The following is a 22,785-nucleotide window of genomic DNA, read 5'->3' on the forward strand; positions in this document are numbered from 1 at the left end:
GGTTGTGAGCTGGAGTGGGCATGGCCAGGGTAGGTGTGGCCAGCTTGATGTCATTTGTGTCAGAGGCGCCTGTGGTGGCCCGAGCTCTCTGCCAGCAAAACCGGGCTCCCGAGCTCCATTTTCGGCCACAACATCATCCTTCATCCCTCTGCCAGTGAAAATGGAGCTCAGGGAGGCCGTTGTGTCTGAAAACGGACTCCCAAGCTCCATTTTTGCTGGCAGAGGCACCATGGGCCAGTCCTTCACTGTTTCCAGGATGGCTTCATGAGCCAAATCTAAGCATCCCATGGCCGGATCCGGCCCGTGGGCCTTAAGTTTGACACCCCTGCTGTAAATAGCAGAGAGCCAGTTTTATGCAATGGTTAAGGCCCCAGGTTAGAAACTATGAGTGTGACTCCTAGTCCTACCTTAGACACAAAGCCAAATGTGGGATCTTGGGCCAGTCACTGTCATCGCTATGGCAAATGACAAATCAGTTCTGAAAATAATTCTTACAGAACTGCAGGGATTCAAGCAACCACCACGAATCAATACCGACTTGTAGGCACCTACACGCCCCCCCCTCCAAAAAAAACATATGTAGAATACTATTGGGCATATACATTTGTGGTTGTATCTAAATCCTGAGAATAGTATGTGTATCTATTTTTGAAGGAAAGGTTTGATGTAACATATCTAACAAATAAATAAATAAATAGTGTGGACAATTGTTTCCTGTTGAAGTTTTTTTGTGCTTTATCAGTCCAGACAAAATTAAAGGATTTCCCTTTTGTGATTCAATATTAATCTAAGTGAATTTCAAAAGGATAGAAAGGCCTTTATATATAGTAAGGAAAACAATTTACCAGTCTGATTCCAAATCAAAGGACAGCTGGAGGAAATACATGTTGTCTTTACGACCTCATAGATACTTCCTTCTCTCAGCATGACTTAACAGTGATATGGTACACTTAATAAAAGTTATATTTAAAAAGTAAAAAGATCAAGAAGGCCCTTCATACTCGTAGGTAGGAGTGGAATTTCAGTCTTAATTATAACAAGCAGATTGATATGAATTATATTCCCAGCAGTTGTTTGAATTTACTGTTTATATACTCTATTACAAATAACATGAGGACCATTTTTGGATTAAGAAGATAGAAGTGGAAAAAAGAAATTGATCGAGTCTCCCTAACATTTCACTTAGAGGCCTAATGGAGTGCTGGCTTCATCTGGGAATCTGATGTAAGAATCTAATTAGCTTTCCCAATAGAAATTTGGCATGCTATAGCACTTAAAGATTAAAAACACATCTTGGAGCCTAGATGCAATGCAATTTGCTGGAGATTGAATCGTTTTGACATTTATATCCAACAAAACATTCTTTTTCTCAAAACCAAGCTTTTGATTTAGCGCACATCACACACCCCTGTTGCCCTCACCACCGCTACTTTTGCTCTTGGCTTCTTGGCGCGGTGTCTGTCTCCCTTCACACTCTTTGCGCACACTGAGAGCGCTGAACCGGAGCAGGAAAGCGCGCACAGGAGCAAGAGCACCCAAAGTTGGCCACTTTGGGGTGAGAGCCTCGGCTTCCCCTCTTGCTCCTCACAGTCGTGCTGAGCTGAGCCAGTGTGGTTCTTTACTTGGGCAGCCCCGACGACCACAGCAGCAATAAGCAGCGCCACAATAACGAGGTACAGTAAGATTTGACAGCGCAAAAATTGTTCGGTAAAAAATAGTGCATCTCCGAGGGACTTCTGGCAAAAAAAAAAAAAAAAACACCCCAAAACAAAACCCAGGCTTGCAGCAACAGTTTGGAGCATGTTAAACGTTCCTCTGCCCCAGCCATGCATTTTTCAGTCTGGGCTGCTTGGCAGGCAGGCTTTTATTTTGTCAGCCGAAAATGGGGGGGAGGTATGTAGGAAATCGCCTTGTCGCTGCAGCATCAGTCATGGGACTGAGTGGGCATTGTCTACTCGTCACTCACAGCAAGGTGCCGCCCCACCTTGCTGTGAGTGACATAGAGCTGGCCATGCCCACTCAGTCACATGATTACCAAGCCATGCCCACCAAACAAGCCACGCCCACAGAACCAGCAGTAAAAAAAATTGAAACCCACCACTGGCTTGTAATCTTCTGAAGGGCATTTAAAACAGTTTGCTTGGTAAGATGGACATTGATGAGTTTTCCATTTGTTAAAATTTTTGATTTTGAATGGAAAAACAATTTTGGAATTGGTGAGTGTGTTTCAATTTCTTATTCCTGTTTATGAACAGCAATGCAATTTCTTTCTTTATCTGGTGGTACAATACAAACCAGGGATTACTGTGCCAATACAAAATAGTTTCTTTAGTTCCAAGAAGGAGCCAAATAAAATCCCAAGTAGACTTTAACATGTTGGCTGATTGTTTGATCTACTTGCCAGCTGAACATATGCAGCCTGCAAATGAAGTTTGCTGATTTGATCAATTCTCCTTTTGAGTCCATGGGTTTTTGCTTTATTTTTCATATTATACTATGATTTGACATTAAAATTCTAACATTATAGGTCTTCCAGTTTTACTAATGTGTTAGTGCCTTTAAATCTTGTAACCCTTAATATTTGTTCAGTCTACTGCATAGAAGACTTCAGTTGTGTAGTGTAATGATGTGATGAATATTCCTTTTTTTGGGGTGGAGGGAACTTAGAAATTCATTTTGGTATACTTTGTTTTTAGCCAAACTTCCCAAAGCACAAGTGGGTGAAAATAATAGTGTGTGTGTGCATATGTGTGTATAAAAATATGTTATAAATTGCCTAGCTCAGTATAAGTAACATTTGCTAATGGAGTGGTTAACATTTCTGTTTGATGCTTGGATATTTTTTCTTGCATATTTACAACATTACTTTTATTTTTCTGTTCTAGTGCTTAGGCTCTTTAATTTGCATGTCCTTTATGCTGGCAATTTGCCAGGTAGAGTTGGAATTATTACAAGCAGCCTTTAAAAAATACCAATTCATTTTTTTTTTCTTTAATTTATATGCCGCCCTTCTCCGGAGACTCAGGGCGGCTTACAATGCGTTAAGCAATAGCCTTCATACTTTTGTATATTTATATAAAGTCAGTTTATTGCCCCCACAATCTGGGTCCTATTTCTTATTATAACGTACTAATTCTGCAGATTATGAAAAGTTGTATAGTATCTTGATGCCTAGTGAATTTTCTGTCAAGAAATAAAAGTTCTTGAGGAAAAAGTTTTTGGGAAATCTTAGATTTTCTATCCTTGTTGGTCCTTGCTGTTACTATATGCCTTATTTATTATTGGGTAGTTTTTAATCTTCTGTTTTTTCTATGTATGCCTAACTGAGTGTCACAGAAATATTAGTAATAAAAAGTAATATAAAGTGCCATTGCTGCTTAATCACCTTTCATACTTTTCTATTTAAATCTGTCACTGAAACAGTTCGTATTTTAATTTGCATTCTTCTCTATGCTTTCTCTGCATTTCAGTTCTTTCCATGGTCTTAATCAGGTCCTGTAACTGGGGCTAATTATTGCAACTGCCAAGCTAGCAAGATGAATTCACACATACATATTCATTACTTGGCAATCTCTGTACAAAAGACCCTTCATAGGTCAAAAATACCCAGATGGCACTTTTTTGTCTTTTTTTGAAGCACTTTTCACCCTATTCTGCTCATGTTGTTAGTAAACTGACTGGGTATTTCAAGATATGTTTTTTTTAACTCTATCTAAAGTATTTAAACCTGTATTTAAAATACCAATATAAAAAAAAAGTCTATGTCACCAACTCAAAAAAGGGTAAATAATGATTATATTGTGGGAAAAAAGCCAGAAACTAAATATAGTGATTAAAATAAACTTAACAAAATTACCTGTAATTAACAGGGAAAATAGCCATATAATAACTATAAATAGCCATATAAATTAATTCAGTTGTGAAGCTTAACATTGCATCAAGACCATATACAACATGTTGCATCATTTTCTCACTTTTAGAATACAGAGACTTTTCCAAAGTAGATTAACAAATTAATATCATGGATCCATTTCTTAACATTTGGAGGACAACCTTTTTCCAGTTACCTAAAATCCAATTACCTCTTTTGCCATATTCCAAGATTGATAGAGCCAAACTTCTTCATGAGATGACTGCCGTGTTTAGAAATATAATTCAACATCACATTGGGTTTGTTGATTTCCAATTTTTCATTTCACGTTTAAATATATAACAAATGTGACCTTCATTTCATGTTTTATAAAAGTGAATTGTTGGTTTCTATTCAAACACACTGGACCATTCGAAGTAAGTCAAATTGAAAACCTAATTTCTTAAAATCTTTGAAATAGCCATTCAAAACCAGCTGATTTAAAGTATTAAACCTTTATTAAGTTCAGCTATTCCAATAAAACAGCTTTCCTGTTATTTTTATGTTTTAAATTGCACCACAGCATCAGTTTCTCATGTAATTTTGATTAAAATGTAAACAGTTATTAATAAATATATCTAGCAGCTTTCAAAGCAGAAGATGAAAATCTTGTTTTAGTGTATTTGTCAAAATTTCAAATATGTACATTTGCCTCCCAAATGGCCCAAAAGAGGAGAAGTCTTAATCCCAAAGCAAATGAATATTAAAATAAGAATCCACTGATGTAGCTGAGCATTTGATTAACATCACCATTATCAAGCAGAATGGGCAATTTAATCAACAATAATCCAGAGGCTTTAATCTGCTATAAAACTGTTTCCATTGAATGGGTGTTTCAGATTGACCCTTAAGCATTTTATCTACATATTTTGTGTGTGTGTGTACACCAGGGGTCCCCAAAGTAGTTGGCAGCTTTAAGACTTGTGGACTTCAACTTCCAGCATAACTGGCTGGAAAATTCTGGGAGTTGAAGTCCACAAGTCTTAAAGCTGCCAAGTTTGAAGACCTCTGGTGTACACACACACACATACACAGATTATAGACTCACAAGCTATATATCTACAATATATATTTGATAGTTAAAAAGCTATGTAAAAATAGTATTCTATACAAACAATTTTTGGGCACAGAAATCAATTCCTTGTCTGTTCTCTACGTTTCTTCAAAAATAATGCTTTGGCTTTAATACTGAAAAAAAATTGAGCTTCAAAATCTGCATTGTGCCTGGTGGAATTTCAGCAGACATTCAATCTCTGCATTAACACCTATTTAGTCAATTTCTTTAGGGACTAGAGTATTTCCAGAGATAAAGGAACATCAGCAGTCCTTGTTCAAGACCTGGAATTTGAAATTGGGCACTGAATGCAAAACAGAAATTAGCAATTGCTCTTCAAGTCTAGTACCCTACAGTAGTCATAGTTAAATATTAGCTAAATAGTTAAACTATTTACTGATTGTTAAATATGTTAGCAGAGCTTTGTGTAACTTGTAGGCATAGGCATTGACCTCAGTTCAAAAACCGCTGGGCCTCTTCCTATAAAAAGGTGAAATCAGGTGGTTTGTAATTCACAGATAATTGATTAAAAAGGATTTTTTAAATTTATTTATTTTACAGTTTCCTGTGCAAAATTTTCTGAAAGAAAGGTATACAATAAAATCAATAGATTAAAAACAATATAAACATGTATATAGGAACAGGGAAGAAAAATAAATGTGGAACATAGTCTTATCCATCCAGCATCCATATATAATACTTACTTGATTGTAAGACAGGGCAAATGCTAGTCAGAAATGAGAGGTGGGGAAATAAACCCTATTTGCACTGCAAGTTTTATTCTGTTGGGCAGTTTATTGCTGATGGAATCGGCTTCACAGAAATCTGGGCGGCATGGCAATTCCTGCCAAATAAATGCTTTAAAAAATTATGCCAGAAGGCCTGTAGAGCCTCTTTTATCAAATGTCTATACCACTTTAATCTCTGTATTAATTGCTTAAAGCAAGCATAAATATAATGTATTTATGTCAAGCTTGATTCCTCTGCCTGCATAAAAATCATTCACGTATTGTTGTGAAGAATATGGAAGTGGTTTGCCATTGCCCTCTTTCAGGATGACTTTTCAACTTCTTATAATTGCTTGGTAGTCTCCTATTCAAGGAGTGATCAGGTCCAAGCTTGCTTAGCCTTTCTGAAGTCATATGGGTGTGGTTGTTCGCTGTCATCCATAAGTAAATTGAAATTGGTGAAGGGTACTTAAATGTCTCTTGACAATTGGATTAATGTTCACTAATACAAAAGCAAGAAGTCACCAAGATAGGCTTCTATCAAAGTATTTCTTCATAATTATATTCGAACCAGTTTGGTCCAGTGGTTAAGTCCCCAGGCTAGAAAGCAGGAAGCTGTGAGTTCTACAGTACAGGTAATCCTCAATTTAACCACCACAATTGAACTTACATTTTATATTGCTAAACAAGACAGTTAAATGAATTTTGCCTCATTTTACAATCTTTCCTGCCACAATTAAATGAATCACTGCAGTTGTTAAATTAGGAACCCAATTGTTAAGTGAATATGGTTTCCCCATTGACTCTGTTTGCCAGAAGGTTGCAAAAGGTGATCACATGACCCTAGGCCAGGGGTGGGCAAATGTGGCCCTTTTACGACCTGTGGACTTCAACTCCTAGAATTCCTGAGACAGCTTGGCTGTCTCAGGAATTCTGGGAGTTGAAGTCCACAGGTCGTAAAAGGGCCACATTTGCCCACCCCTGCCGTAGCCAGTGTAACAGTCATAAATATGAATCAATTGCCAAGGGTCCAAATGTTGATCAAGTGATCATGGGGGATGCTGCAATAGTCCTAAGTATGAAAAACAATCATAAGTCACCTTTTTCAGTGCCGGCTGCTAAGTGAGTTGCAAATCAAGAATTCAGGCCTATCTGTAGGCCTGCCTTAAAATAAAAGTGGCTGGGTGACTTTGGACACTCTCTCTTATCTGAATTCATCACATAGGGTTGTTGTGGGGAAAATAGGAGGAGGAAGGAGTATTAGTTATGCGCACTGATTTGAGTTATTTATAAAAATAATGAAGCCGGAAAGTATAGGTAAGTATAAAATGATGTGTAAGTATGGGATTTCTTTTAATCTTAATTTTATAAGTCAGTTGTTTTTTATGGATATGATGATTGGTTATTTTTTTCAGAATGTAGATTTCTATATACACTATTTGTCATATTTTAATGAAGTGTTTATAGTATGAACACCTTTCCATTTATTTGATGGGATACCTGAAGTACTTATCTGCTTTCTTCCTCCCCCCCACCCCTCATTTCTTTTCAGCTGGCAGGAGGGATCATTCTTGGTGTCGGATTATGGATTCGTCATGATTCACAAACCTCGCTCATTTTGCAGTCATCACTAGAAGACCAGCCCGCTCCTAACACATTCTACATTGGTAAGATAAAAAAAGCTATGTAACTAGAGTTTCTAACATAATGGGAAGGAAACAAACACAAAATTGTTTGGTGTTATTTTTTTTTTCCTTTGCATCTATGGAGCCTCTGCAACTGACTATCACTGGGTTTTGGAAGAAAAAAAGTCTTACTTCCTTGCTTAACATCTATGTATTTGTTTATAATATTTTTATAGTTGCCCATTTCACACAAGTTATTTTGGGCAGCTTACTAAATTAAAACACAAACCATCATCTAATACAACACATATGCATAGATATATATCCATGCTCAAAGATAAACAATTGACCCCACTCACTGGCCCAAATGACTAGGAAAAGAGATAGACCTCCAATGCTTTGTCAAAGGGTAACAAGAATTGGAGCCCACTCAATCTCCAGTTATCTCCATTGTGAGTTAACACATTTCATACTGGCACAAGAAGAATAAAAGAATAGGATGTATCTTTCTGATGGCCCACCCCACCCCACCCACCTCCAAAGTCAGCCACAGCAAAATAAAATATAAGAGCAAACCAACAATTCATAACTGGATAGATTTTCACAGGTCATCCATTTAAATCCATGACATCATTATTGCAAATCTGATAGCTGTTCATCCTACTTTTTTTTTCTTTGTACAACCCTGTAACCCCTTAATTCTGGTTAGGGTCAGAGCAACTAAATGGAAGCTGGCTGGATGCCCTTCCTGACGCTTACATGGATATTTTCTCTTAGCGTCCTGAGAGAGAAACATCTGTCTCTACCTAGGATAGAACTCTTAACCTTCCGAGAGGGAGGTGAGCATCTTCACTGTTAGGCCATCACACCTGTCTGCAATTCATCCCATTGCAGCCCAAAAATACTTATGAAAAGAGATTCCACATTTCAAGACAGCCTTATTCCACAGTTGAGTTGCTTATACTATCAAGTGGCTCATTCTTAATGTTTAACTTTTCATTGTTCTTATTGCTGTTCACTACCCATTGGTCCAAGTTGTCTTTTCCCTAAACAAAGAGGATAACAATAGAAAAATGACCTCTTGAGTCTCAGTGTTTCACTGATTAGTGTCAGAACTAGTTATGTGCAAGATAGAATGTTTTGTTGCCAGAATGTTCTGTTTTCTTCTAGAATGTAAGGTTTTATCCCAAAAACTGGCATAACTGAAAATCTCAGGGAAATTTATGTATTTTGAGGCTAAATTGCAACTGGGACCAAATGAACCACTTCCTGATCTAATAGGAGTTTGCCAGTGAGTTCAAAAAGAGAAAAAGACAATAGAAGTGAAAGATCAAGAAAGAGCTGTATACCAGGAATTGTGTGCTGACCTGCATGATACAAGGAGTTTGTCCCGAGAGAGATTGATTACCCATGTGAAAAGCTGAGGGCTCATTCACACAGACACCTTTCCTCAGCTGTAAAAGCCCCTCTTATCCCAGGTGGAAGACCTTTTCTCACAGGAGAACCTCAGTTTCATTGTCAGCCTGCTGCTGAGCTAGGCTGAAAACAAGATGATCTAACACAAAAGTAGTATTTTCCTTGGCAGACAAAAGATTGTCTTTGGAAACAATCTTTGTCACATGGATGAGGGAGGTTAGCAACGCCAATTGCCACACTGCAGGACAGCCCCCTCTCATCTAGCAGAAGGGTTCTGTGCCTCCATGGCCATTTTTTGCTATGGCTGTTGGAGAGCTTGTATAGCAAATCAGGTTTTAATAAAACAATAAGCATGATTTTTGGCAAGAGAAATTAGTGGAAAAGGAACCCAAGGTGAGTGGGAGTTCCTAAAAATGAGCTATCAAAAGTGATGTATTGTGGGGTCCTTAGTGCTCTCTGAGCTTGGTTGTTTTCTTGCAGATGTTTCATTACCCAAACTAGGTAACCTCATTAGTGCTAGTCAACCAGGACTAGCACTGATGATGTTACCTGTAATGAAACATCTGTAAGAAACAACCAAGCTCAGAGACCACCAAGGATCTCTCATTCCAACCCCGAGCTACAAAATATTTCCCTTCATTAGTGATGTACTATTGCAAGAGTTGGTGCTAACATTTAAGATAGCCAGCCTGCACTTCTCTGAACCTGAGGATGAAGAGCAGGAGGAAGAAGATTTGAATCTGAGATCATGGCATGTGATGGTAGTGGTAAATGAGACACATTCATGAGCAAGTCACTCACCATAACCAAAATAGGACACAGAGGGTGTGGTAGGTGAGCATAGCAGAGCTATTTCTGAAAACTCAGGCCTTACTGTGTGGGCGTTCCATGTGTCTCAGTATATAGTCATGTTGGCCACATAACCATGGAAATGTCTTTTAAAACACTGGCTCCCTTGGCTAAGAAACAGAGATGAGTGCCACCCCCTAGAGTCAGACACAACTGGAAAGGGGAAACTTTTACTTTTTATCTTTAGTTTGAGAAAAGGGAAGTCTTGTAAGAAAAATCAAACTGTTGTGAAGCTGAATGTAAGTTATGCTGTGACCTTCTTAGTAGGTTACTTAGATATTTCTGCCAATTTTGCTGGGGAGAAGCAAGCACTCAGTTAAACACCCAGCATTCTGTTTTCTGATTCAAAGTAAGAGTAAATAAAACTAATACAGAATTTACAATTATTCGTTTAATAACTGCTCAAAGTTACAATAGCACTGAAAAAGTGACTTATGACTGGTTTTCACGACCATTGCAGTATCCTCGTTATCATATGATCAGAATTCAGGTGCTTAGCACCTGGCATGTATTTATGATAGCTTCACTGTCCTGGGGTCATGTGATCACCATTTGTAACCTTCCCAGCCAATTTCTGACAGACAAAGTTAATGATAGAAAGCGGATTTGCTTAATGATGATAATAATAATAATTTTATTTCTATACCGCCCTTCTCCTGGAGGACTCAGGGCGGTGTACAGCCTATTAAAAGCACAAATGATCACATTCATTTAACTGCGGTGATTCACTAACAACCATGGCAAAAAAGGTCATAAAATTAAAATTAAGACACCAGACTAAAAACTGGAAGGCCATGAGTTCTACTCTACATGAGTTCTACTACTGCCTTAGGCACACAGCCTGCTGGATGACCTTGGGCCAGTCACTTCCTCCTAGCCATAGGAAAAAGGCAAGGCAAGACACTTCTGAAAACCACTTGCCAAGAAGATTGCAGGAACTAGTCCAGGCAGTTGCTAGGAGTCAACAGTGACTTGAAGGCACCTTATTAAATGGTAAAGCTAGGCATCTGGAAAACCTATCCATCCTTTTTTTTTTTTTCCTTTTGAAGCAGTCTATATTTGGCTGTTTAAGCAATATTTTTAGACAGTTCTGCTTAGATTCCTTAAGATATTTGTCATTTCCTTTTAATAACCATGCCTTTTCTACACCTGCTCCAAAGCCATTTTCCCAGATCATTCATGATATACAACTGGGATTTTTGCTACACCTGGCTTGCTCCAAATTCTTCTCATTGTAATTTTCCTGCTTCCTGGAGGAAAAAAAGGGCTACTCCTTGAGCACATTGCTGCATTAGTCACTTCTGCCCCATATTCTTTACATCATATCTCTCAGATGTTTTTCAGTCACATTGGAAAGTAAAGCTGCCTTATCTAAGAAACATCCTAGTGATTGGAACTCATTTTAAAAAAATACATAGATTTATTATTATTTTTTACACTGGTGTGCTTTATGCCAAATTTTTAACAGTTTCTATATATAATTTGTAAGGAGAAAGTTTCCAATATATAACATATGGTGTTTGATTTCTTTGGGAGATGAGGAATGAGGAAATACGTGTCCAAAGTATAAATGAAATGGCAGAAACAGTAGCCATTTAAAATGTGGGTGATAATTATGCTTAAGTTCTTTTCCTCATACCACAGTCCTAATCGCACATCTCTAGAGACTTCCTTTGCTTATTTTGTAGAAACTGCCAACTAACATGATCCTCCATCCCGTCACCACCCCCAAAAAACATCTTAAAATAAAAGTTGAGATTTCCAGGATTGTAGTCACTCTGCTGAATTCATCCAAAAGTTCTAACAGAGTCTTTTAATTAGATAACTCTTAGAATTTGCACCCAGAAAGTGCTCAGAGCCAGAAAAAAAAACAAGGCAGTTTCCTTAGAAGCCACTTGGTTATTTCATCAAAGACTAGAAGGTGATTTATTATTTTATTGTACTTTTGATGCCTATGTATCGGGTGACAAAGTAACTGAATGGACTTGGGTCTTTCTATTCCAGAACAGCTGTGGCCTGTCCTGGCCAGTCTTTAAAAAGCTTGATGATAGAATGTGTAGAAACGTCTCCCAAGGTTTTTGGAGGAGCAGAACATGGCAAGGAGCCAATCATCGAGAAAGAATTGCCTGTTGCAGTCACATTTACCAAAGTTTAGACTACAGGCAGCACTTGGGGGTTGACTGCCTGAGGAGTGGGATGCAACAGGTAGTCACAAAGGACCTCAAAAAATAGGCCTCTTGGGTGTAAATTCTTGGCTGGGTTTAGGCCTGGATTATTTCATCTCCCTTCTCTGAACTGGAGTTCCTTGCTTCCTAGAAGAGATGTAAAAAGATTTCTCCCTCTCCATCCTCTTTATCTCTGTTTGTTCTCCAGCAGCTTTCATTCCGCCTTGGGAAGATAAGTGAAGCAGCTATATATTTCTTTCCATATTAGGAAAGGGAGGGGGAGGGTTCGCTCTCTGTTCCTTCTCTGGCTGGGCCTCCAGGCTGTAGAGCCTGGTTACTGTCAGTGAAAAGAAAATAAGAGCTTCTGGAACTGAAGCAGAGACAAACATTCAGCAATAGGAAATGGAGGAATGGGAGGGGGGGAGAGAAGCATCTCCCTTGTAACAGTGCTAGGATCCAAATATCAAACAATCTGCAACCTGAAATTATGAGATATCTAGAGCAGGACAACTCAAGAGGCAACTGGACTTTCTGGTTTTTCTTTGAAGACGTTTTGCTTCTCATCCAAGTGAATGAGAAGAGAAACGTCTTCAAAGAAAAATCAGAAAATCCAGTTGCCTCTTGAAAAAGCACCTTTGGGACAACCATGACCTGGATGACTGAGAATCTCCATAGATATAGAGCAGGACAAATTTCTTTGCTTATTTTAGGAAGAAAATTCCAATATTATGCTTATTTATACATTGGTATATTACTTTTCAAAACTGAGTTATTCCAAGGCAACAACATATTAAAAATTACAATATTAAAAAAGTTGAGAATAAGTAATAATTACAACCTTGATATGTAAACATCAAATTTATTATTTATAAATAATAAATAAATAAACAATAAAACCAGAACAGTAGACAAGTGAATTGAAGCTAATTCAGTGTATGAACTGGCACTATTTCACATTCAGAGTGAGCTGCTTAATGCCTGAAATGGTCTGTTTCAACCATCCTTCAAGCATTTTGAAATATTCTGCCCTACTGTGAAATTTCTGTTCAGTTGAAAACAAGTGCTGAAACAACTGATAAACCTCAATTCTAAGAAATGTTGAGTTTCAGTAGTACAGTACAAACCATTCCATCTTAAGGTTTCAATTTTTTTTCCTGCTAGCCTTGTCATCTTCTTTTGTTAATTAATGACCTTGTGAGACAGGAGGAAGAACTGCAGCCTACATAATGATCTGATAAACAAAATTTGAGTCTAAAGTGGGTTGGGGGGTAGAAAGAGTGTTTCAGAAATAACCCTTCTTAGATTTGGGGAGAGTAAAAATGAGGGAGAGGGGAGCTACTTTCAGACTTGCAAGACTGCCTCTGCAACCTTACAATGAGTAATTTTAGTATTCATGGTTGTGCTTCTTATCTGGACTACTTCAAAGGTCTGACACAGCCCTAGACTAATGTATCAAATGCAAAATAAGGTTTTCTATTTAATAACTTTAAACAAATTACTGTAATTGAATTTGCTGCCTTGCTATAAATAAAGTAAATATACATGTTTTCCATTTAATTTGAAAGCAAACAAACGCCCCAGTGATAGGTATCTTGTCCAGTAAATTTTCTCGTTTTTTGATCAAATATATGTAGCATTTGGTTCTCAGAACAGAATACAAATTCTGTTAATTTTTCTTGATGTATGTTTCCTTCATGCCTTGACATAATTGTGGGGTATTAAAACCTCAACCTTGACTCTCTCTCCATCTTTACCAAACCATGTTACTTGTAGCTCAATATATTATGATCTTCTCATAGGTCTGACTTTGAGGTTTAACTTTTCATCTTAGCCAAGTTATATATTTGTTTTGCAAATTTGTGTGTGTATGTATGTGAATGAAGTTAGTTATGAATTGATCTGAGAAAGAATAGAATTTTAGACTATAATTTAACCTCTAATTCAGATCCACAGCCAATATTTAATCTTTCTTTTGCAACTTCTGTATCCTCACACCCAGTTTTCCTTTCCTTTTGTTTTATACTGCTTTTTACCTTTGTTATTTTTGCTTTTTTAAAAAATGTTGTTTTACCCCTCGATTGTGAAGGATTTAATAGAAATACGTCCCATAAACATTTTTTCCTATGGGATATAACCTTAGAACCAATAAAAAGAGGGATGTTTGCAGAGAGTTAAGCTTATGAGAAAAGCAGCAGAATCAACCCATTGCAAAATTAAATAAAAGCAAAGAAAAATAGAGGTCCTTAAAGAAGACTGTATTTTGATATTACGTATTTGTTCATTTTGCATCTGCTGTCCTGGGAATTTATCAATATGAAACCAAGCAGTTCTTCAGGACAGACAGCAAATGACCACAAATTCCAGAGATGTTTCCAACCCCATGGAAAGTTCTTGCTCCCTTCCAGATGGATAGGAATGGCCTTTAGTTATAGCCACATCTGTGGCTAACTCTGCTCCAACTATAGACTTGTGCTTAGTGCATCTGCTAATTGCCATGCTTAGCAGTGTGGCACACACTTGCTACTGGTGAAGGTGATCAAGAATTTCAAGAAATCAGAGGAGCAGTCCTCTCCAGAAGGTAGACTGGAGCTCTTAGCAGAGCTAAGTAGCAAAGCAGGAAAATGAAAACTTCCATGCTCTACTCACAGGTGATAAGTGTGTGATATGAGAATTGTTATCTCTCTGTAATGCTTTTTTATTTGGCAAGTATGAATCTTGTACATGAAATGTGCAAAGAAATTCTATGAAAGAACTCATACTTTATAGAAAAACTACCCTTAGATCTCCTGTTCTTATTTATTTATTTTATTAAATTTATATGTTGCGCATCTACCCGATAAAGGTGACTCTTGCATGTGATGCTTTGTATCTTGGAAAAGTCTGAACGTTTGCAAAGAAGGGACAGCTACAAAACTTTCAAGGTGCTTTCCTTCTGAACAATTTAGAAACCGCTGACAGATGCGAGAGTGAAAAGTCTGTGGCTTACCCTCTAGAACAAAATTTCCCAATTTGTACCTCAAAAGTACCTCAATGTATCTTTCTTGTGGACCTTTTTTGAATCCTTAAGTCTGAGAATCTCTACAGACTTAGCTATACAATTTGGGATGAACACCCTTTGAATGGTATGGGAGTAGGAATGGATTTCCAGAAGGGGAAAAAATTGCAGACTACAGGAACCAGGAGCACTACTCAGATGAGGCTGAGGACACAGATAAACCTCCAAGTGCTTCAACAACTCTATAAAAAGATGCAAATTACCGGCTGACTGCAAGGAATAAAAATCCTTCCATTCCCCACTATCCTGTCAGAGCTGAAGAAGCTTCTTGGATGAGAAGGGAAACATCTTCAAAGAAAAAACAAAGTCCAGTTGCCTCTTGAAAAAGCACCTATGGGACACTAAAGGCAAATGTGATGGCAAAAAGAAAACCAATTGGTCTAGTAGCTAAGGCATCAGGCCAGAAAGCAGGAGACCATGAGTTCTAATCCTGCCTTTGCCATGAATGCCATTTAGGTGATCTTGGGCCAATCTCTTTCTCAGCCCAACCCACCGCACAGGATTGTTGTAGTGTGGAAAATAGGAGGAGGAAGTGTTGGATATGTTCGCTACATTGAGTTCTTTGTAAAAAATAATAATAATAAAGGTAAGATACAAATACATAAATAAAATAAAGTTTGGGACTCCCTGATCTAGAAGGAGTAGGAGAGCCTAAAGTCAGGATGAGGCAAAAGTTCCTGGCAATGGGATGATTTTTTTCACCACAGAGCTTCAGTGTTAAAAAAAAATTAGCTAATGATATGATTCCTGGCACATTGTAACTTCAGTATTTTTGGGAGTATAAGATGCAGCTACCTTTTTTGGTGAGGAAAAGAAGAAAAAGAAATCTGCCTCTGAGCAATTTTGCCTCATTGCAGCAAACAGCCTGCTTTACTTTCATTTTCGTTTTCAGCATAGTTTGATTAGCACAAGGAAAAAAAATCTGCTCCAGCAATTTACCTCTTTGCAGCAAGCAGCAGAACCCTGTGCAAAACAGCTGAGAGCAATCAGTCGGGAGGCTGATCCAATCAACTTGTGCTAATTAGGCTGTGCTAAAGCTGAAAGGAGCTGTTTTTTCTTGCTGTTTGCTTCCAAGGAGGTAACTGCTGAGAGGCAGAGGCCAAAGGATGTGGGCCAGTGGGTGGGCGGGCCTACATTATAAGACGCACCTAAATTTCCACCTCCTCTTTTGGGGGGGGGAAGGTGCTTCTTATACTCCGAAAAATACGGTAGGTGGGGAGCAGGGAGATGTGGAGCCAACCCATGGGCAACAGTTTCTGCCGTACAGAGATACCCTTTGCCTTAGTTATCTCTCTGTAAACTTGGTACATTCTCCAAACTCTGTTACTATGACTCAATTTAAGGAAGTGAAGCTGTTTACTTGGTATATAAAATATTTTTAGATATCCTGTATGTGGAGCTGAAGTGGTACAGTTAACATTTGTCCTGCAGGTACAGTGTGTGTTTAAAACATCTGTGACCCATAACAAAATACTTTGAACTGACGTGAACTGAATAAGATCATTTACCATTCACACACTAGATTCTATAGTTACAGTGTTAGCTGCCGATGTTGTTCCATCTCATTTCATACTCTTTCCAAATGAAGAAAGAGAGCCAAGGATGGGGCTTCCATTCCTGGCATTCAAAGCATTTTTTTTCCCTGAGCTGTGCTGCATATTTATTTAGGCAACCTTCAGAAGCAAAATTTAGTTTGGAAACTCTAGCCAGGGGTGGGGAGTTTATGCTTGGCTGTTCTTGCTCAAGAGGCCTTTTCTCTGTTCCCTTGCTCAACATTTTGTAAGAGCTTAACTTAAACCACAGAAAACAGCAATACCACAAGAGAATTCTGGCATTTCTCTAGGCATTTCCTACTTTGATTGGGAATTGCCTGAGAGTTTTCCATGGCTGCTCCTACATTATGGAACACCCTCCTACCATAATTCATCTGGCAAACACCTCCCCCCCTTTAGCCTTTCAGAAGGCCATCAAGACATAACTTTATACCCAAACACTGGAATTATCCAGAAAAGAAGTACAACCAGGAACAAAAGTATTATTTCTACTGTAAGGATACATTAAGCAGAATCTTGTATTTCTCCCTTCCTCTCTTTTTTAGTTTCTGGAAAACTAGGGAAGGTCTCTTGTGAAAATGCTTCTTTTCCCCCATCTGCAGACTGACCTGCCTTTTATCACAGCATTACTAGACTGTGGGTCTTCTTCCTTTTTCTTGAGGTCATTCCCACATACCATTAAGGGTTAGAGTGGGGGAAGTTTGGGGTTGGTTGTTGGGGCATTCAGCTGTTGAAGTGCTGGGGTTTTGGTTGGGGTTTTACTGTTTTATGGTTTTTATAGTTCAGGACTTTTATTGTTGCTGTGAGTTGTGTTTTAAAATAGGCAAGCATACGTATATTTTAAATAAACAAATGCTGGCACTCATCCTGGTAAATTACTAAATAAGTTAGTAGCTGCCGATTATACCCGTGATCACAGTGTGAACATCGTTAGATGTCTGTTTTCAGTTTGATATGACATCCAAAAACATAAGGGTAACTGGATGGGCTGTTGATAACAGCTCTATTTTGCCTACAGAAAAGGCTTTTGTCTGATCAGGGCATATCTTAGTCATTCACTGCTAGTAACCCTAAAACCACAAGAGACCTTTCTTATAGGTGGATTGGTTAGTGTTGCAGCAGATGTACAGTATATCATAGAAGTGAGTACACTCCCTCACATTTTGTAAATATATCTTTTCATGTGACAACACTGAAGAAATGGCACTTGGCTGCAATGTAAAGTAGTGAGTATACAGCTTGTATAACAGTGTAAATGTGCTGTCCCCTCAAAATAACACAATACACATCCATTAATGTCTAAACTGCTGGCAACAAAAGTGAGTACACTCCTAAGTGATAATGTCCAAATGGGGCCCAAGTAGCCGTTTTCCTTCCCTGGTGTCATGTGATGCATTAGTGGTACAAAGTCTCAGGTGTGAAGGGGGAGCAGGTGTGTTAAATTTGGTGTTATCGCTCTCATTCTCTCATACTGGTCACTGGAAGTTCAACATGGCACCTCTCTGAGGATCTGAAAAAATGAATTGTTGCTCTACATAAAGATGGCCTAGGCTGTAAGAAGATTGCCAAGACCCTGAAACTAAGGTGCAGCACGGTGGCCAAAACCATACAGTGGTTTAACAGGACAGGTTCCACTCAGAACAGCCCTCATCATGGTCAACCAAAGAAGTTGAGTGCCCGTGGTCAGCGTCATATCCAGAGGTTGGCTTTGGGAAATAGACGTATGAGTGCTGCCAGCATTGCTGCAGAGGTTGAAGGGGTGGGGATGGGGTCAGCCTGTCAGTGCTCAGACCATACGCTGCACGCTGCATCAAATTGGTCTGCAAGGCTGTCGTCCCAGAAGGAATCCTCTTCTAAAGATGATGCACAAGAAAGCCCCCTCTGTGGGGGGCGAGTCACTGACCCCCACAGAGGGGGCTCGCAACTTGGGTGTCCTCCTGGACACACGGCTGTCTTTAGAAGAGCATATGATGGCCGTGGCCAGGGGGGCTTTTTATCAGGTCCGCCTGATATGACAGTTGCACCCCTTTCTGGATCGGGACTCCTTGTGCACGGTCACTCATGCCCTCGTCACATCACGCCTGGACTACTGCAACGCTCTCTACATGGGGCTCCCCTTGAGGAGCACCCGGAGGCTCCAGCTGGTGCAGAATGCAGCCGTGCGGGTGATTATGGGAGCGACGTGGCGCTCCCATGTAACACCTCTCCTGCGCAAGCTGCATTGGCTCCCGGTGGTCTTCCGGGTGTGCTTTAAGGTATTGGTTCTCATCTTTAAAGCACTCCATGGCTTAGGGCCAGGATATTTGCGAGACCGCCTGCTGCTACCGATAGCCTCCCACCGGCCAATACGCTCTCACAGAGAGGGCCTCCTCAGGGTGCCATCGGTCAGGCAATGTCAGCTGGCGGCCCCCAGGGGGAGAGCCTTCTCTGTGGGGGCACCTGCCCTGTGGAACGAGCTGCCTCCTGGAATACGATTGATCCCGGACCTCCGGACCTTCCGTAAGGCCCTGAAGACTTATTTATTCCACCAAGCCGGCCTAGCCTAAATGGTTCTTAATTGGGATTTTAAATTTTATAGACTTGGGGGTTTTAAATTGGGAAGCCAATGATTTAATTCTTTTTAATTATCTTAACTTTTGTATTGTATGTATTTTTAATTTTGGCTGTTCACCGCCCTGAGTCCCTTCTGGGAGAAGGGCGGTATACAAATTAAATTAAAAAAAAAAAAAGAAAGCCCACAAATGGTTTGCTGTAAACAAGCAGACTAAGGACATGGATTTCTGGAACCATGGCCTGTGGTCTGATGAGACCAAGATAAACTTATTTGGTTCAGATGGTTACAAAATGTGAGGGGGTGTACTCACTTCTGTGATATATTATATCATGAGTTCATTGAAATACATTCTTGGGAAAGAGAAAGCATTAGGGGCTTTCCACCACTCTTTTTTGCCAGCCACTAATTCACATGATAAGAGTTGACATAATAGCAATGTGAGCAAAACCAGCAGTTAAAAGAGACATGTCCCTTTTGACTTTAGCTACAGGTAGTTCTCAATTAGCAGTGCTAATTGGGGCCAGAATTTCCACTGCCAAGCGAAGCGGTCATATAGTGTGCGATCATAAAAGATTGACACCATATGGCACCATATAGCATTGACTAGGGATGGCGGTCCCCATTGCCACATGAACTGATTTCTTGATAGATATATTCTTTTAGATACCAGAAAAATTCTCTTTCACACTTTTGAGTCCTTTTTAGGACGAGGCTTACATCTATGTATTTATATTTGATGATTTAAATGTGTTTCTGTTAATGTTGTAAGCTGCCCTCAAAGAGTTGCTTTGAAATGAGATGGGCGGCAAATAAATGTCAAAATCTATCTATCTATCTATCTATCTATCTATCTATCTATCTATCTATCTATCTATCTATCTATCATCTATAGGTTTAATGGCAGCTACCTTATACGGTTTCTAAATACCAATAAACCATTTAGTGATGGTTGGAGATCAGAACCATTTGCTGAATTTGCCACATAGGTTCCACAATCTTAACAAGAAATCAGAAGCAAATTACACTTCCTCTCCCGCAACTTTACATTTTCTTATCTTTCTAAAACAAAAGTTGAAAGAATGTTGCATGAGAATAAGAACAATATTCTCCCAAACTTCCCCTTAATGGTAGCTCTTTCTTTTTTGACAAGATTAAGGGGATGAAAGGGCAGTCAGAGAAAGGCAATGCCTCTCACACATTTCTAATGAGGCATCTGTTGCCTACTTTACCAGCTTCTGTTTTGTTTTGTTTTCCATTTTATTGTTTTGGCTATAGTTCTGAATTATTTCAGCATTCTCCAGCTTAATGATTTTGTAATAACTCTCTGTCTAGAATCATTTGATTCATAACTATGTGGCGTTTTAGTCCAATATATCTGAAGAGTACCAGGTTTTGGGAAGCGGATTTGAGCTAATTCAGATGCTTCTTACTCACTAATAAGATGATAGTGTTAAATAATTACACAATACAGGTTTCAGGGAATTGGTGCCACAGAAAGGACTGTCTGGTTTCTTCTAAAGAGATGACTGTGTAGTTGCTGCCATGGGAGGGGTCATTGTGGATTTTTATTATATGATGGGTTTTTTAAATTTTGTAAGCCATCCTGAGTCAGCTATCTGTGAGTTGGATGGATATATAAATTTGCTTAATGATAGATAGGTAGATAGATTTGATTGAATGCCAAGAGAAGCTTGAACATATATTTGAAAGCTAAGAAAATATAACACTATTAAAAATCTATAACACTCTCTTTTGATTTGCTCAAATAATGTCTGATGTAGAAGGTCACTATATGCTTGGGTGTTATGCTATTGTTTGTGTTTTAAATTAAACTGCACAAAATGGTCTCATTTTATTAGTCTCCAGTTGTCTGCTTGGCTCTGCTGTTAGGGACAAACTCAATAAAGGCTATTTGTCTGTATTTCAGAAAAATTCTGGCTCTACTCCCAATAGCTTCTCAATTATTTTATTACTTCCTGACTGCCATTAAGTGATCAGATCTCTCTTTCTCTCTTCCCATTATGTTGCATCCTATCCACTTCTCCCCCTTTTTGCTTTTTGCAAGCTATGCTGAAAATTTGGCAGAATTGTTGTGCTGATGCCTTCCAGTGAGAAAACTTTAATTCATCCTAGAGCTCCTCAGATTTCTGGGAATGTAAATCCTATCACATCCACCCAAAATAAGAAAAGGTGTTAGAGGAAGATGAAATAAAATGTAATGCATGAGATTTTAAAAACAAATGAAATGTTGCAGCCTTTGCAATTCATTGATTTTTCTTTACTCATGAGTAAAGGTAAAGGAGTCTCTGTGGATTTTATTCCACTAGTCATTGCCAACTATAGGGGGCGCTGCTCATCTCTGTTTCAAGAGCCATTGAGTGGTACCTATTAATCTACTTGCATTTGCATTCCTTCAAACTGCTAGATGGGCAGGAGCAGGGGCAAGTAACAGGAGCTCACCCAGTTGCGTGGAGCTTGGATCTCAAACCGGGGCTGTCTTTAACCTCTGAGCTATTGTGCAAAAGGATGCTTTTTAAAAAAAAAAAATGCACCTTCAAGTGAGTGCATCTTGACAACTGCTTGGCAAGTCCCTGCAGTTTCTTTGGAAAAATTTCATAAGTTGTTTGCCATTTCCTTCTTCCTAGGGCTGAGAGGGAGTGACTGGCCTAAGGTCACCCAGCTGCCTTTGTGCCTAAGGTGGGATCAGAACTCACTTAATAACTACAGTAAACTGGCTCTTTTTAAAAGGATACTAATAGAACCAAAGAAATGAATGGGCAAGTCATATGTCATAAACCAAAGAGAAAAGGCTACATCAAGCTGTATCTTTGTCCACTTCTATTCCTTGAAAGTATTGTTAGCTTTCAAACAAGTGGATCTAAATGAGCTTGAAATGTAAAAATACAGGTAGCCCTTGACTTACAGCAGTTCATTTAGTGACCATTCGAAGTTACAACAGCACTGAAAAAAGTGATTTGTAACCATTTTTCATACTTGCGACCGTTTCAGCGTCTTCATAGTCACATAACGAAAATTCATATGCCTGGCAACTGACTAATATTTATGCTGATTGCAGGGTCCCGGGATCATGTGATCACCTTTTGTGGCCTTCTGATAAGCATGGGGAAGCTGGATTCACTTAACAACTGTGGCAAAATTCACTTAACAACAGTCTCACTTAGCAGCAGACACTTTGGACTCAATTGTGGTCATAAGTCGAGGACTATCTTAGTTAGCGTCCTCCTTGGTTTCACCATAGAGCTTGACGCAGGACAGGATCTATCTGTTACCAGAGGCTGGCTCAAAAATGAGTCTGTTCCTTCAATTCAAAGAACTTGAAAGAAGCTCCTCTTCTTTGGAATCCCTTCATCTCTCCCAGCCCAGTGCACTAAAATGAAGTCTTTGCAAATGATTTCTTGCTGCTCTTCTGGCCTCCAGCCAGTCTACTGAACACATCGTCTTCATGGCAGCAACTCCCAGTCTTTTTACTTTATGTGCATCACCATATAGTCAACGAAAGCTTTTGTGGGCCACAAGGCGCCATGATCCACCTAATTCTCCACAGGGTGCCTGTGGGATTAGAACCTAAATTAAAAATGTTGTTTTTAGCGGCTAAAAATCTTGATAGACTTTTGAGCAGGAGTGCCAGTATTTCATTATCTCTGTTCTTTGTCCATATCAAGCATTCAGTTCTCCTGTGTAGTTACTATCTATTTTGAGAAATGTTATTTTAATAACTTTCCAATGGAGGACATCTGCGTAAGATTTAGGCTGTATTTCGCTACAAAGCAATCTCTCTGCATTTGCATCACTGAATATCAAATCTGCTTCTACACTTTTACCAGTTTTGAGAAATATTTTGTAGTGTTTTTGTTT

The 22,785-nt window shown here is 39.0% G+C and overlaps 1 protein-coding gene across 1 annotated transcript in view; it reads left to right on the forward strand.

The window, feature by feature from the left end:
- CD81 (CD81 molecule) overlaps window positions 1-22,785 on the forward strand; it is a 73,081-nt gene that overhangs the window by 28,326 nt on the left and 21,970 nt on the right. Inside the window, exon 2 of the mRNA XM_070933292.1 lies at window positions 7,245-7,359. Coding sequence (XP_070789393.1) covers window positions 7,245-7,359 — 115 coding nt within the window. The remainder of the gene's footprint in view (window positions 1-7,244; window positions 7,360-22,785) is intronic.

The sequence above is a fragment of the Pituophis catenifer genome, unplaced genomic scaffold (assembly GCF_029215685.1).
Source record: "Pituophis catenifer annectens isolate HBS135680 unplaced genomic scaffold, rPitCat1.0.hap2 SCAF_1, whole genome shotgun sequence".
NCBI classification, from domain to species: domain Eukaryota; kingdom Metazoa; phylum Chordata; class Lepidosauria; order Squamata; family Colubridae; genus Pituophis; species Pituophis catenifer.